Here is a 17,278-nt window from a genome sequence, read left to right as displayed (position 1 = left end):
GGATGGTAGAGTTGTGGAGCCAGGGCCATGGTACTGATGGTGGGGCTGTAACTCCACAATAGCGTGGTTTGGAAAGGAAGGACTTGTCACTGACCAACATCACTGGGTTACATGGAGTATCCCCACTCACCTGACACAGGCAGTCTCTGCATCCCTGCTTGCTAGAGGAAGAGCAGAAAGCATGGAAGTACACACCAGCCTAGGGGAAGCAGAGCTTAAGCACTGAGCCAAGCGGTGGTCCTTTAGGGGTGGGTGAAAGAAAAAAAAGCCTTGCCATTGACGTTTTCTCCTCTGTTGAAGGGAGGGAGACTGGGAAGAAGAAAAGTACAGCTGCTGACACGAGCCCAGGCACAGGACATGCATTAGGTTTCCTTTTGATACACTTCTAGCCAGAGGTTCCCTGTCCTACAGGAGAACTCAGCAGCTTACACCATGGAGGTGCAGCCCCGTCTCTCCTTGTTGAAGTGACAGGTGCTCTAATTTCCATCTTCACTGAGGAGCCCAGCATACAACACGATGATATTGGGGTCTGATGGGGCAGGGAGCAATGAAAGCCGCAAGCTGGGGAATGGCCGAGGTCTCAGGTCTTTTGATGGGGGAAATCTTGTCTACCTTCTGAGCAGGAAAACTGCTGTGGAGGGTACGGGGCCCACTGTGTGGAGTGGGGTCACCTGGCACAGCAATGGGCCTCCTAGTCAGCTTCCTGACAGGGTACAGTGATAGGCCCCTGGCACACGAGTGCCTGCTGCAGACACCACCTCACGCTGGGACAGCAGCACCATGCAAGTGTCTCTGGGAGTCTCTGTTGGAAAAAAAGGGAGAAGATGAGGTCCTGTCTCCCTGGGCTGGGAGAGGTGCCAGCAGGCAAGAGGGAACCAAGGGGACTTCCAGCCAGCCCCACTCTGTGGCTGGTGCCATCAGCTGCAGTACAGTCTGGGCCTGACCCGATGTGGCTGCAGCCCGCTCCTCCGTCCCCTCACTGCCCAGCCCTGCTGAGCGGCTGCTCCGTCTCCCTGCGGTGGAACGGCAGGCAGCAGCCATTCCCCACCCAGAGCTGCTTCCGGCCCCCATCAGAAACCAGCTCCTTGTTCCCGTGAGCTGGCCCAGGTCCCAGCAAGAACCGCTTCCTCTCGTGTTTCCTGCACTGCTCTTCACCAGCCCCTCATGAAACCAGTGAGCACAACATACACACCTTCCTTTTTAGTCCTTAGTTTGCTCTGTTACAGAGTAAAGAACGGGTAAAGAGAAAAAATTGACACTTACCTTCTGAGTGTGAGTGTTTCGTCAGGATGAAATCAGCTGCGCTAAACAGCTATGCAAAGCAGTAACTTGCACTGTAATAACCTGCAATCACTCTGCTGAAAAATCCTGAAAATTCCCTGGTGAAATTTCCTGAAATCTCCGATAGCTATTGCACAACTCTAGAAACCATCCTTAATTTCTTGTTTGCTTCCACCAGCAGGGAGATACATCACAGGATGCTGGCAGTGCCTATACTGACCACTCAAAAAGGAAAGATTTCTGGTAGAATAGGTATTTCATCAAATAGGATTCAAGGTCATCCAGAGGTTGGAGGTTGAGGCTAGGCAGATGTCAGAATTAAATGCATTTAAAAGAAGTACTACCGAGTAACTTAGTGTGGTGGGACAATTTCTTACGTGGCAAACCCTCCATTATGGCTGCCTGGTTCAAGTCTTGATGTCTAAATTTAGAAAAGCAGGAAAAAGGGCTGAGGCAGGGCTAGCATAGTCTTTGGCTGATGTTACATTTACTTGAGTATATTTATTTTCTTTAAGAATAGGAAAAATTGATGTCTAAAATAATTTAGACTACCATAAAGACATGAGGTTTTGGGGAACCTTCCACCACAGAATGCATTGCATCCTTGATTTGGAGAAATTTCATTTTATTAGAAATGTCAGAGAGATGTGCACCAGTGACCAGAATTCTGAAACTTCCAGCAGAATGTCATCATGTCTTTTTAAGTTTAAAGTCCCTTTTCAGAAAAGCTGTATATAAAATGCTTGTTGCTGAGTGAGTATAAATCAGTAGATTTGATAACTTTCACTCCAAAGCAGAAATTCTTTGAGGCTGATGTGAACCAACACGTCCACATCCTTGAACACCTTCTCCTGCTATGTTATTTACATAGCTTCAAATAATAGTTTCATGCTGTCTCAAGTTTAGCTTTCTGCTCTTGCCCCTGGCTGAAACTGTATCTTTAATCATGCCTGGTCCTTTCCTGCCCCATACATTACTAAAATCCTTGTGATGCAGATCACTGGAGGTGGCCTTTGACTCTCCTGCCTGCCCCCCCCCCCCCCTTTGGTCTCATTTACCTGTTGACTACTTTCTCTAGTGCTTTAAGACTCTGCTTCTTAACTTTAATTTTCTTTAGTTATTTATGAAAGCCAACAGAATCTTTTCTTTTTTTTTTTTTTTTTTTTTTTTTTTAAAAAAAAAGCTGGAGACAGCCTTATAAAGTAAAATTCTGTCCAGGTATCTACAGTTTTCTAACACGATTATTTAACCTCCAGCTTAAGTCTCCATTTCCAAATCTTAAAATCCATACACACAGTTCAGCTGTAAGGATTTTTCTTTTTTCTTTGTGACATTACCATTTCCCACTCAAATCCTTCTGTCATAGTTACATTTTTGGTATCAAGGACCAATTTAAGGATGAATTTTTGATCTGCTTAAGCAGCGATGTTCTTTTATGAGGGCTGTGGTAATACAGATGTTGAAAAGTGGTTGGCACTGGTAGTATATTATATCTCAATTGCACCCATGAAGTATCCCTCCTCACCACTCTCCCAATCCATGCAAGAGCCTCCTAGTAAACGTGTTACATTTTTCATACTCACAAGTTACGGCTTTGCTTTTTCCATTGGCACTGTCTGAAAGAGATATGAATTCCCATGTCAACACCTTGGACATAGCCTTAGATACTGGCTTGTTGTTAACTGTCTGAAGACTCTACAAATGGCTGTGGTTAGATCTCAGTATATCACTGCTCAAACCCTCCCTTTTAAATTGATATTACCTTGACACCTCATCCATCAAAAAAGAGCAGTCCAGAAAGTTCTCTTCTCCAAGACAGCCAGGGATGCTTTTTAAATGAAAATCTCATTTCATCGCACAGTCTGTTGACTTAATTATTACAATTGATTATATTGACAGTGCTTTGTACTGAAGCAGTTTTATTGAAAAGATTGATTTTTTTCATAAATAAAAAAGGATATATTTTAAACTTTTTTTCCACACATGAACATAAAAACTCTGAAAGCTTTTAGAAATGAAAATTAACTATATAAAAATTAGGCTATCAATGTTAAATACTTAAATTTTTGTTACTACTAACTGAAATACATTTATATCTTCTATCAGTATAAAAATCTTCATAATGGGTAATACAACATGAATATTTCCTTTAACTGAATGTATTCACATTTTCAATACATAGCTATTTTCAGCAAGCCTCATCAGTCTATGCCTTTCTCTTTCGTGGATTTCCATTAAGTTCTGAAGGGGACATTTGCAGTGGTTGCTGTTGCTGCTGCTTCTTTGCGGGAGAGGAGATCCATTCTTCTGAGCTAAACAAAAACATAGCACAGTAGCTTATAAACCAAGCCCTTTTTTATATATATATATATATATATATTTTATATATGTTTTTTTTATTTATATATATATATACTTGATATAATTGATGCAAAAGCACAGAGCTCCCACTGGCATAAATATTATAAACCCCATATTTGTGCAGAGCTTCTTCTTCTTGTCACTATTTTGTTACAATTAGGAATAGCATCAGGCTAATATTAGATAGTTTAAATACATAACCACTTAAGTTCTCTACCTGTGGATAAAAAAATTAAAATATAAATAATAGAGACCTATTAATATAGTGAAAACACATTCTGAGATTTACAGAACACAACAGAGTAAGATTTAAATAATCTCAAAAATACGACCATAGTTCAGCAAAGACAATGATGCAGTCATGAGGAGAGACACGACAAATGGAAAGTCAGTTCCATGTTGTTTTAAAGATACAGACTTACAGATTTCCCTAATTTTTTTGTGTGTGTACAAATGTTCATTAGCCCTAGAGGCAATGTAGAAGTAGATACAGAATCACAGACTCAGAGAATCGTACAGGTTGGAAAAGACCTTTAAGATCAAGGCCAACCATAAACCTAACACTACCAAGTCCACCACTACACCATGTCCCTAAGCACCTCATCCAAATGTCTTTTAAATACTTCCAAGGATGGTAACTCAACCACTTCCCTGGGCAGCCTGTTCCAATGCTTGACCACCCTTTCAATGAAGTAAAATTTCCTAATATCCAGTCTAAACCTCCCCTGGCGCAACCTGAGGCCATTTCCTCTCGTCCTATCACTTGTTACTTGGGAGAAGAGAGCAACACCCACCTCGCTACAACCTCCTTTCAAGTAGTTGTAGAGAGCAATAAGGTCTCCCCTCAGCCTCCTTTTCTCCAGGCTAAACAACCCCAGTTCCCTCAGCTGCTCCTCATAAGGCGTGTGCTCTAGACCCTTCACCAGCTTCGTTGCTCTTCTCTGGACACACTCCAGCACTTGTAGTGAGGGGCCCAAGACTGAACACAGTATTCGAGGTGCGGCCTCACCAGTGCCGAGTACAGGGGGACAATCACTTCCCTAGTCCTGCTGGCCACACTATTCCTGATACAAGCCAGGATGCTATTGGCCTTCTTGGCCACCTGGGCACACTGCTGGCTCATATTCATCTGGCTGTCGACCAACACCCCCAGGTCCTTTTCCTCCAGGCAGCTTTCCAGGCACTCTTCCCCAAGCCTGTAGCATTGCATGGGGTGGTTGTGACCCAAGTGAAGGATGCAACATTAGCCTTGTTGAACCTCATACAATTGGCCTCAGCCCATTGATCCAGCCTGTCCAGATCCCCTTGTAGAGCCTTCCTACCCTCAAGCAGATCAACACTCCTCCACAACTTGGTGTCAGGTGCACCCTTACTGAGGGTGCACTCGATCCTTGTCCAGATCATTGATAAAGATATTAAACAGAACTGGCCCCAACACAGAGCCCTGGGGGACACCACTTGTGACTGGCTGCCAACTGGATTTAACTCCATTCACCACCACTCTTTGGGCCCAGCCATCACAGGTAAAGAGGTAACTGTGTTAAATACTTTACCACCAGCTCGCCTCAGACAGTTACTTAGAAAAAGTTATGTAAGAATGATTCTTTTTCTGTCCTGTAAGAATGATTCCTTCTCTGTTCATCTGCCCAGTATTTGACATTGAACCTTAAGAGTTTACAGACCAAGCCATCTCAAATATTTATGGGGTGTAGCAGAGTTGAATATACCAGAAAGTACGGGGAATATGAATGCACAAAGATGCCAATCAGTCAGTTCATAAAGAGAAACAGAATTAGAATTAGCAAGCAAATCTTTATATATATCAAGCTTAAATAGCAGCAGAAACTTTAAAGGAAATAAAAATTACCTTGAAAATCAGCCTTATGCAAACTCTACTCATTGTCGGTTATTGTATATAAATACAAATTAAAGAAAAAATCTCCCATGCAAAAAAAAAGAATGAGTTTTTGCTTTGGATTCAGGATATGGGAAAGTGATGATTAGATTCAGAATAGACTTACCTATACAATTTTTTTACCGTTTCCCTTCGCATTCTTTTGGGAGGGATGGGGGTGTCAGACATATCTAAAATTATAGGCTGAAGTAATGATTCAGTGACTTTATCTGATGGAGTCATACCTATGAAAAAGTTGCAAGTAAGAACAAATTTTAAAAAATATTAATCCTATTGGTTAGATATGGGTCCTGTAACAGTAGCATTAAACCTCTGAAGTAAGGCTTTAGACATGCCATAAATTTTATAGTTACCTTATGTCTGAAACGGAGTTCAAAGATGACAGGTAAAAACATTTGCTTTATTTATAGTTGTCACGGAGTATATGTTGGTTTTTTAAATATATTTTGAAATACCATAAATTACTTGATGTTGACATAAAAAACATTTCTAACTGAGAAATACTATCCTTGCAGAATTAGGGGTGTTTCTTTTTGTAGTACAATGTTTTGATTGTGTTTCCTTAGCAAAAGCAATTCAGCTCTTTACTACGCAGTCATTTCAAAAAGAATGTCCATGTTCTCTACCACTGGGCCAGCCAGACTAACAGTTATATAATCTCAAATTAGTGAGATCATAGTTTCATGTTCACAAGATGCTAACTGACCACATTTTTATTGTCTGAACACATTACAGGGCAGTGGTGCTCTAGGCAATATCCACAGCATCATACTACATACAGTTTTTCTATTCTTTCCCTAAAATGAGACATCTCTAAGCTCGTAATTCCTTCATAGTTTGAACTTGTTAGTTTGTAAGTGTAGAATACATCTGGATTCACTTAAACAGTTCTCCTCTTTTAGGACACCAAAAATATAATACAATAACCTACCCAATTTTTGTTCTATTAGCTTGAGACTTTTCTCTTGTTCGGCAAGTTCCTGTTTTTTCTTTTGCATTTCTGGAGTGTTAAGTGACTGCAAATGTAAATCAAGGTCCTTATTCACATTATCAAGTTTCACCACTGCTGCACGGTATTGCTGAAGAAGATCTAATTGAAGAATAAAATAATAAAACACAAAACAGTAAATAAGTGGTCATTTTGAGTTAGAAGGCTACCAGATACAATCCAGACAATGTATAAGATTCACAAGAAAACATATCTTTCAAAAAGCACTACTTAAAAAAACCCACCCAAACTTATAGTGGACCAGTGGCTGTTCTTAAAATGACTGTAAAGTCAGACCGATTTCTCTGTTCTTTTTGAGCCTGTATCTTAGATCACAGTAAAGTACCAGCGAACTTTGAAAATGACGTGGCAAACAGGTATTTCTTTACACATCTTGTCGCTTGTGTGCTCCAAACTGAATTCTCTACCTCTGATGCCATTAATTGTGCTTGTAGTATGTTTTGCTTTTAGTGCTACAAAGCTGAAGCTTGTGTTACTGACTTGAATTCTAGTCCACCTTGTGGAACAAGAGAACATTTACTGAGTTTCACTTTGTCCCACCTATGGAAATTTAAACAAGGAAACAGCAGTAGACTCAGGTAAACAAGGGCATATTTTGCTGACAAACTTTGTTCCTCTTTTAACATATGAGATGAAGAATTTTTCTTTGTCCAGGCATTGAATAAATATGTCAAGTAATAAAGAAAGGGTTCAAGCATGTTAGCCCAGGCTCATTCATTTTACTTTGTGATGAATATGAGATAGCTTGCACAAAGCTTAACTGAACACTATATTACCTTACATTTGCCACAGGGTGAAAGCATTCACATAGATAGTTACTGCAGACTGACAAAAGGCACTGTAATTCTTAGTACGGTTTATTTTACAAGTACCTTGTCAGTGTAATCACAGTTTAAGTAACTACTTTCCTTTTATGCTACAAACATAGAAGAGTAAGTCACAACTAACTTTAAGGCTGAAGTTCAGTTCAAAACAAGTCTTGTGTCATGAGGTGCTGTCCTTTATATGGAATTTCACTATTATTTTCCTTTAAATGTCTAGTAACTATCCAAGTGAAATTAAAACATGCCCTTTTCTTCTACCATGATTGTTCCTGTACGCAATTATAGACAATTCCAATTTGATTCACATCAGGTAATAACTGAGTTTAACAGCTGAAAATGTGTTGATAGCCAAATATAAAGTGTGCTAAAACCCGCATATTTCAGTCTGTAGCTGAAATGCTTACTATGTTTTTCCTACATATGATATATTTTTACTAAAATACCTAGGAAAGATCTTTTTAGTCTTTTTTCTCCCTCAACTGGTCAATGTTAAGTAGTTTGCTCACATATAAGGCTACCCCAATAGGTACATGTGTTTTCTCTGTCTTGTTCTCCCCCCACCCCTCTTGATTGCACATTTCTAGGAATACTGTCATGGAAAAACTTCATGTCCCTTCTTTTGAAAATTAAGTATTTAAGAACAACCTTATTTGTGAATAAGACTTTTCAGTGTTTTACAAATCAGTCAGGTCAGCTGTTACATGTCAGAAGCTGCCATTTTTTAACTTCATTTATAAACTTTATTCTGAAAGGAAGAATCCAAGCACATAATGAAATGTAAGTGATCCCACAGGAAATATAAGGTATCTTCTTGTTAGGGAAATAATGTAGATGATGTTTGGCATGACTCTCATGAGAACAGGAATTTTTCTGCCACTGCTTCATAGAGCTTACTTGCACAGTAAGAAATTCTAAATTGATGTATGGTGTTTCTGGAGGAGAAAGACCTGAAACTTCTGTTTTCCAAGGATGCTGGAATTCAATCAGCTCAAGCTTCTCTCTTTGAATGATTACCACTGCTTATACTCTTTCTCTAATAAGGCTAAGAAAAAGGGGGAATCTCTCATGATTATTGTTTTTTCTTTCAGGACATTTAATAGCTATAAGCTTTTAAGAAAAGGGAAATTCATAAATACGACATTGTACACGTCATATTTCTTAAAATAACTCCATGCTAAATTGAAGTTTTCCTTTTTATATTACGTAAGAGAGTAACAAACATAGACAAGCAATATAATTTTTGGAAGTTCTGTGTCTTCATGACTTCATTAACCCACCTATCTGTCCAGAGAAAGTAGAGTAAAGTTTTGGCATGGGTGCTCCAAATACCATTCCTCTGAGTTTGTCCATTGGAGGGGCTTTATTCTGAAGGCCTCCAAATTTTCCATTGCTGCGAATCCTGTCTCCTTCCCTAGTCAGCAAAGTAGGGCAATGTGTAATTTTTACAACCTACACAGGCATAAAAAGTGATACTAGATTAGTAACTCCATGGAAAAAATCTAAGTTTTCAGCAATGCTGCTGTGACGCTTTGTATCTTTCAACTACAATGCAGCTTGTTCTCTGATAAGAATGTATTTTATGAAGTTACATTTCATGACTTTTGCTTTCAAGTAATAGAATGCATATATTAAAATTAAACAGTACTGTTGATAATTATGAAGACTAGATTTTTCGGGGTTTTTTTTGTGTCCTCAGATTTTAACAGAACTCTGGAGGCAGAATTTAGATCTATACTGGGAAGAAGCTAATTATCAACATATCCTATGAAGTAATCGCAATAAACAGTGTTGATAAAAAATGTGAGCACATATTCAATTATTTGATGAAGATGGCTTTTTTATTATTTTTTTTTTAATGCACAAGATTTAAAGCATCTAAATTCCAAGGGATTTATTTCTTATAACATATTCAATAAAGCTTCCATATAGTTGATGAAATTTACCTGGAGTGGGTGACTGAAACAAATGGGGTGACAGACTAACCAAGTGAAATGACCCAGACCTCATTTTGAGAAATGACCACAAATACAAACTCCTTTTCCTGAACAGACACAGATGGTCAGTCTCCTGACACTGATTAACAACTGAGATCTGACTGTCCTGTCTGTTCTGTTTCATTTTGCAGTAAAAAAATATATACTTTTTGATGAAAGAAGCACACACAGTCTTCACAGTTGAAGAATGGTAGTTATTTGTTCACTTTATGGATACTGAGATGGTTGTAACACATGATGAAAATTAAAATATTAATGTCAATCATCTGTTTTTTACTATGACTATATCCATATTTCTGAGAGACTCTTTGGAAACGTTCCAGACAGTCCTTGTTCTCAGGTTACCAGCTAGTGGTAACAAATAAAAAGGGAATGGAATCACAGAGTAAAAGAGCTGGTCAGGCCCAGAGCACAGAGCAGGAAATCCATGCTGCACTGACGGTGAAAGAACAAAACAGGCAACCAATTTTAGATGCCACCAGAGATTCTTTGTTAACTTGTTCTCTTAAGAACAACCCTGCAGTACAATTTCTTATACTTCTGGAGAGGAAAAAAACCCAAGAATATTCAGCCCCAAGAGCTTAATGTTTAATCAGTACAGTTCTACATTTTTATGCTGAATCATTATTTCAATTCCAGCAAACCCATAAGCTGACACAGAAAGTGCCCAGTGTCAGGACTTCCTCAGAGACTCTTGCCTGCTAAAATGTGTCCCATTAAACCTAAATAAAATAGGTCAGAAAAAGGTCTAGTAAGTTTCACATCAAATTTTTGTCATTTTAGTGGATCCGAAATTTCATCATGTGCCTCAGACTCCTGTGTTCGATTATACGTACAGGGACTAGGAAAGTACTGAAGAATCTGCATTTAACACTAACAGCAAAACTGAAAATGTTTATCTTTAAAAACATAGTCCCATGCTTCATGGCAACGTTCACACAATGGAATTTGTTGAATGGAAGGTAATTTTGTCAGAGCCAATAATAAAGATTTCATTCACTGTTTAATGCATCGAGACTTACAGACAGTAAGCACACTTATAGCTAATGCAGCATTAAACTTAGCAATTTTTCTAAGTTTGTAATGTATTAAATATGTAGCTATGCAATATATTTGCTTTAAAAACATCAAGAATAATTGAAACATACCTCTTTTCTGTAATGGTTGGCAGCATCCAAGTTATCTATAATGATAGTGTCACCCAAGAGCATCCCAAACACTGAAAAATGTAATTTTTTGAACCATGAAATTTCTCTGCAACAAAATAACTTGTGTTTTGAAAAATCAATTCTGAGGCATCATTATTACAGCTTTTCAGATAAGTGCAAGGGAAATAGCATGTGCATGATCTTTTTTCAATGAAATTTTATTCTGAGATTGAGATAAATATGCAATCTTCTGTTTCCATCAAAGAATTGATAAAGAAAAAAATTTAGTATGTTTAATTGCCTTATGGCATAATTGACTGTATTTTCCACCAAAGTACTCTCTTGATATGTTACATTTACATTTATGAAGAGACACATAATAAAATCCCAAGTTTCAGGAAATGATATAAAAATTATCATTTTTTTAAGTCTTCCTTGAATTGTGTTCTCAGTTTCTTAATATTCAATGGGTTATCAAAGAAAAAAAACATTCAGAAGCTGATGATCCAACTGACTTTAAGACTTTTCTTCTGCTAATAAAAGACCGTTCTATACAAAGTCTAACCTGATGTAGCCTTGCATGAGATATGTCAAGCAATGTGGTTTTTAAATTCCCCCAAGGGACATGAAGAATAATTTCTAGTTAAAGTCTCTGACAATATCTAACTTTCTGAAAACAAACTGGACTAAAAATTGGTTTTTATTAACAGTAGAGAGGAATATGTTAATACCGGGAAGTTGTGAAGTAAATTGAAAAACTTATTGAACTAATTACAGATTCCAACTCTCCATATAAAGGAGTAGGTCTACTTAATTTAAGAAAAAGAGTGTAGGAAAAAGTAGGTACTGCTGCATTGTTAGAAAGAGCAAGAGGATGATGGTTCCCTAAACGGAAATCTACATAAAAACTGAAAGCTTATTCTTACTGTAACTATTTAAGCATAACATATATAGTCATGTACAGTTCAGTCTGAGTGTACATAAATCTATGCATTACACATTTTTGAGAGGAACAGGACAGGAAAAACAGCCTAACAAAAGAAGTAACTTCTGCAATATGAAAATATAAAACTGATATCACTATTGTCAGTTTCTGGTTACATGAGCTCAGGAATAAGATAATGCTGCAGTCATTTAAAAAAGAAAAAACTTCTAGTATATACAGTAGAGAAAATAAAAATAAGACAACAAGCAGAAGACAGTGGTCGTTACTGAAATTTTCACAACCGTTGTTTGCAATACTTAATGCTAATATAATCCTCTTTTTACCAGCAGACCTCACAAGGAATGTACACTGGTATTTGCAAATGTCTCAGTGAAGATTACTGAATGGATTATGATTTGTGATGTTTCTGTATTTCATTTATTAAAATGAAAGAAGTTATGAAGAATTTCTTTAATATCATTTACCTGTTTGACAATGCTCTACGTTATCTGGAAATGTTAACAGATCTCTGGCAAATACAGGATTTCCAATAGGTCTGAAGAAGATTTTTCCGCCTCTTAAGTGAGGTAAGGGCCTAATTAAAGAAAGGAGAGAGTGAGGGAGAAGAAAAGAAGAGAAAAAAGTAATTTGTCCTTATTTCATTATTGCTTCTGACAATCTAGTCAGAAATCTCAAACTGAATTGAATGCATCTTAACACTTCCACATTAGGTACTAAATGATCCCAACATTATCTGAAATGCCAGTTATATTAAAGATGCTTTGGTGAAACACTAATTTGTAATGAGACATATATCCAACAAATTCCTATGACTAATTTTACAGACAAGTTTTAATATACTATTTTATAAAAACTGAGATTTTGGACCTTATAAACACATCTCCACATCAGATCTTTTCTAAAAGGCATTCTTTATGATATTAGCAGTCATCTCCATAAGCAAATTGTTTTCAGGCACAGAATTATTATATTTTCCTTTATCTTCCAGGAAACCAAACCAGCAGAATGAATTTCTATTACTACAAATTATTTTAGGGAATGTACTCTGGAACTGGATTTTTAAAAAAGTCAGAATTTGATCTGAAGCACTAGAATTATTTTAAAAAGTTCCTGCTCTATAAAACATGTAGAAGTGAAGAAAAAAAATGGTAGATTGTCTTCTCTTTTTAATAGAAACACCCTATTAAATAAAGAATAATGCACAGCAGTTAAAGATATAAAGCTACGATTTCAGCTAACAGTTCAAGTGACATTACTGTTGCTATAATTATGAAGCCAGAAATTTTATACTTCGCATCTTTAATGGGAGTAAAGTTTAAAAAACAAATTAAACAAAAAAGTTGAAGCAGCATGTAATAAAAATGCAGAAGTTTCATAGTTTTTTCCTCTACCTGTTCCAATCAGGGAGTGTCTTCTTGTAGATAGAATCAAGGGGTAACACTTGTTGTCGACCTTGAGTTTCATCAAAAATAGAACGAGCGGCTTCAGTAGTCAGTGTGACTACACAGTCCATGTCGCTTGCCAAATGCCAAGAGATAACTTTCGCTGCTTCGTTATCCTCAATCTGAGCTAAATGTGCAATCTGTACCACAGAAGTTAGAACAGTCAAAATAGAAGCTAAGACTACCTCCCCTTTTCATACTAATCACAATCATCCTGCAACTTCAATCAGACATTTAATTCCCCTGTTGATAGCTCTGTTAGAAGAGCTGGTCATCTGATGGGTTGAGAATGCTATCTTCTTTTTAATACTCTTCAAAAATTACTTGCATATTTGGGTTTGCTAATTTTTCATCACTACCACTTCCTGGAATCAACAAAAGTCACTTGAAGGCTGAGAGAAAACTCACCTTGCCTAAAATATCCTGGTTGCCTTTTGGATAGTTTGGGAGGGTACAAGTTCGCCTTGGCTGTTTCATTACTCCTTCTTGATCCAACATCTTTTGTTTTATAAGAGAATCCACATACTGAAGCTGAGAATTAAAACTTAAAGTTAGCAAGTATACATCATTGGGCCGAGCTGCAGAAGCAGTTACTTTACCTGTTGTCAATCAAGTTCCTAACAAAAAACATTCAATAATCTGAAACAGACTCTTAACATATAGAGGACCACTGCATATAATTTCAGAGGAGAGCAAAAGGAGGCACACTGCAATTTTTACTATAAAACTTTTTTATTACTACTTTTTTTTTTTTTTTAAAGACTTCAGGGAGCTTTTCACAAAGAGCTACCAGAGCTTGATTAGAGACAAAACTGAAGAAAGTTTAAATCAGCAGGAAGAGACAACCACAAATGTACAAAAAGAAACCATTTTAGAAGGGGACTATGTCCAGGCCTGAAAAATTTAGCCAGCAGGGGGAACTTGGGTATCATGATTGCAGAATGTGTATAATTTAATTCTACTGATTTGCAATTAATGACTGTAACACTAGTTTTTATTTGATCTAAAGACAACTGATTATTTACATTTTTTCCCAAATGTTAGTAGTTTGAAAACTTTCTTTAAAAAAGTTTCTTTAAAATATAATTGGATCTTTATGGGAAATTAGCAATGAGTACATTGCCCTGAATCTTTCAAACTTACTTTTATATCAGCTTTGGCAGTAACATATGAAATTCTCAAATTCTCTGAAAAGAAGTGTTTTCCTTTGGTCTACTTATGCCAGAATACATCCAGTGTATATTGATCAGCCTGCAAAAACCCATTATGAAAACTAGCAGTACCAGTACCACAACTGGTAGCCTTAGCAGAAAAGCAAAAACAAGATCAAGATACAAAAGAGAAGTTTTTCTTATTTCTCTAGCAGTTTCTTTAAGAGATAGTCACATTAGCAGAACAGTAAAAAAAAAAAATCTAAGTTTGGCACTGATCCACAAATTTTCCTCATGATTTAAATTTTCAGGGTTTTGGTAACAGGTGCTTGTGTATATACCAATGTGATTCAATAATGTTATATAATGATATCAATTTCATATTAAGATTAGATTTATTTTTAAGATGGTATGGAGTTTACTAAGAAATAAGCCATACTGTGTTTGTCTGTGGTAATTCAATTTGGTGTTTTTTCAGTTCGTTCTTCAGGTGAGTTTCTCTTGTTTCAGCTTCTTTGACCTGACCTGAAACCAATAAAATCAACAGAGAGTAAGGAAATATTAGAAAGCAATGGAACACTTCTTAAAGAATTTCTTATAACTTTTCATAATTATGCCACCCACAGCTGATCCTATCTACTTCTTAATTTCAGCACAGAATATCAGGATTTGACCACAAAGATCTTGTTATTTGTTCAGCTCTCTAAGCAATTTCAGCAGCTGCCATCTCCTTCAGCTTCAGGAAGCAATGGGGCCAGTCCTTAGAATCAGTCTGAGAATGTAAGCTCTTTTTTCTTTTCTTCCTCAATTATCTTTCCAAATGGTTCTCCAACAGGTGAAATGGCAAGAGGGAAGGGAAGAGTGGTAGCTAGCACTACCCTCTTTTGTCTCTTACATGGGACACCACTTTCTGGACACTATTTCCTCAACTCTCATATCTGAACTGAAGCAATTTTGAAAACAAATGAGTAAACAGGTGAGTTGCTTTCTACTCTCCCTATTCAAGTAGGTTTACATTTGGAAATGTTATTTAAGCATAATGTTGTGTTCTAACTTACTCTCTAGAGATGTGCAAAAACCTGCAAATATGAAACAAAACTTTTTGCCTTTCACACTGGAATTCAGGAATTTGCATCCATAATGGAAATATGCAGTAAGCAAGTAACAGAAACGTAGCCCTGTACTAAAAGTACAAGAAACAGCAGCATCTTCTAATTCCAGCATGTTTTATTTAAATTTAGTGATTACTTAAAATAAAAATTCAAAATGTATCTATTAAAACAAACCTTCTTATTAACAGACAGAATGATTCAAACAAAAAACAATGCAAAGAAAACATTTCCTTCATCTCTCCCATTCTCATAAAACACTGCCCTTACACTGCTCTGCTGTTTAACAGACTTTATAAAGGATTACATTTGCTGAAGAACATAGAGATAAACAATTAATAGCTACACAATACTTCTGAATAATGTACTTAGGGTCAAATGTGGGGGGAAAAAGTAACATTTTGAAAATGTAAGACTAACTTTTTGAAAGAGGATTATTTATAGTTCATTCCCTAAAATTGTTTTTAGGCAACTGCTGAATTTCCATGCAGATGGATGAGCATTCACACATCCACTGCAAAGATGGGAGTGCAAGGCAGTCATGGAAAAAAAGAATCGGACCACCAATGTCAATGTTTTATTCCTCCTTTTGACAGTTCTGACATAAGACGTTCTACCGCAAATTCAGACCCTTTATAGGTAGGTCCATCCAAATAACTAGATTCTTCCCTGCTAATGCAAAGATATATTCTCTTCTGCTCCCCTCCACTTACTGTATCTCATGACTTCAATACTGATTTTTCTCCCCCTCTCTATATTCTCAAAATTATTAAAGGAAAAAAGAAGTTTAATTCCCAGGAAATTTATTTATACATTTGATTGAACTTACATTTGATTTCAGTTACAAGCTGATTAGTAGTATCAAACCAACTTCTGTAAACACCTATGGACTGAGATAATTGGTCTCTCTCCCTTGTAAGTGTTGCCATCTGTTGCTGCTTCTTGAAATCTACAGAAATAAATATATGTATTTTTAGAAGAAAATACAGTAACATACTTAGTTGGTTTAAACATCAGCAAAAATCTGTTAAGCTACTACACAGTTCTGAAGAAGTATTATGGACCTAAAAATAGTTGGTTCTAAGGAAAATCAAGCGTTTTAGAGTAATTGAAACATACCATTGTAAAACATAAATGACAGACGGTATGGTTCCAAAGGTTTTTTCAAAGCTGGCAGATCTGGCTCAAATACAAGAATATATTCAGTGCTATCTCTTCCAGGACTGTTTTCAGCCAGCACTAGATTCTAATAAAACAAACAAAAGAACATACATAAGTTTATGTTCACACTTGAGGTAACACACAAAATAAAGTAAACATTCTTCAAATACTAAATCTTGTAAGTTACCTAACACGTGATGTCTATACAATATTACTACAGTTTTAAGTATTGGCTTGAATTCCTAATAAAGAGAAGTAAAATACAAAGATATAGCAGTAACTATTTTATTATTTAAGAATTAAGACTGTCATTTTACCTGTTTAGAGAGTCTTATTATTTTTGGCTATATATTTTATTTAAGAGACATACGCTCAGAAAAAATATTCTCTGCACTGTCCCATAAGCAAGATTTCCTTGGATGTACTTAATTCAGCATGTGAACAAATGCAAACGGAAAATTAAAAAGAAAGACCCAATGCATAAACACAGAGAAGGAAAAAGAAACTATTCCCAGTGCTGAGTTGAAGTTACTGCTGTTACTATGGAAGTAGACAGCAGGTCCCAAATGAATGAACAATATATATCCAAACACTAACATGAACATCCCATTTCTTATCAATTCCTTATTGAAAAGACAAACTAAATCCTTTGCCTTTCTTTACAAACACAGGAAATATTATAAACCCACAAAGAATGGTAAACAGAAATAAAATTAGTATAGGTAATATCTAAATGTGCTGTTACTTTGGGAAAGGTATCATGCATAAAATGAATAATGCTTATAATAAAACTCATACTGTTTCCACCTTTAACATGTAGAAATTGCTACTCAACTGGCCAAATCAAGAGAGAGATGGTTGCAGCCTAAAAGAAGAGATAGATATATAACCTTCAAAGATAGTCTTCATGGCTTTCAAAAATATTGCAGCTACATAT

At 36.6% G+C, this 17,278-nt stretch overlaps 1 protein-coding gene across 2 annotated transcripts in view; it reads right to left on the bottom strand.

Annotated features, from left to right (window-relative positions):
- Positions 1 to 3,225: 3,225 nt before the first annotated feature.
- Positions 3,226 to 17,278, bottom strand: part of SMCHD1 (structural maintenance of chromosomes flexible hinge domain containing 1) — a 92,616-nt gene continuing 78,563 nt past the window's right edge. Inside the window, exons 39-49 of one of the 2 annotated variants that reach the window (XM_072852681.1) lie at positions 16,300 to 16,426; positions 16,010 to 16,129; positions 14,511 to 14,596; positions 13,329 to 13,451; positions 12,870 to 13,060; positions 11,943 to 12,052; positions 10,533 to 10,603; positions 8,668 to 8,839; positions 6,489 to 6,647; positions 5,664 to 5,781; positions 3,226 to 3,593 (exon numbers count right to left, since the gene is read on the bottom strand). In XM_072852681.1, the coding sequence (XP_072708782.1) occupies positions 3,488 to 3,593; positions 5,664 to 5,781; positions 6,489 to 6,647; positions 8,668 to 8,839; positions 10,533 to 10,603; positions 11,943 to 12,052; positions 12,870 to 13,060; positions 13,329 to 13,451; positions 14,511 to 14,596; positions 16,010 to 16,129; positions 16,300 to 16,426 (1,383 nt within the window). In that variant the 3' untranslated portion in view covers positions 3,226 to 3,487. The remainder of the gene's footprint in view (positions 3,594 to 5,663; positions 5,782 to 6,488; positions 6,648 to 8,667; positions 8,840 to 10,532; positions 10,604 to 11,942; positions 12,053 to 12,869; positions 13,061 to 13,328; positions 13,452 to 14,510; positions 14,597 to 16,009; positions 16,130 to 16,299; positions 16,427 to 17,278) is intronic. The other variant, XM_072852682.1, reaches the window with a different exon arrangement.

Source organism: Ciconia boyciana, chromosome 2, assembly GCF_034638445.1.
Source record: "Ciconia boyciana chromosome 2, ASM3463844v1, whole genome shotgun sequence".
NCBI lineage: Eukaryota > Metazoa > Chordata > Aves > Ciconiiformes > Ciconiidae > Ciconia > Ciconia boyciana.
This window is presented reverse-complemented; position numbering and strand designations above follow the sequence as displayed.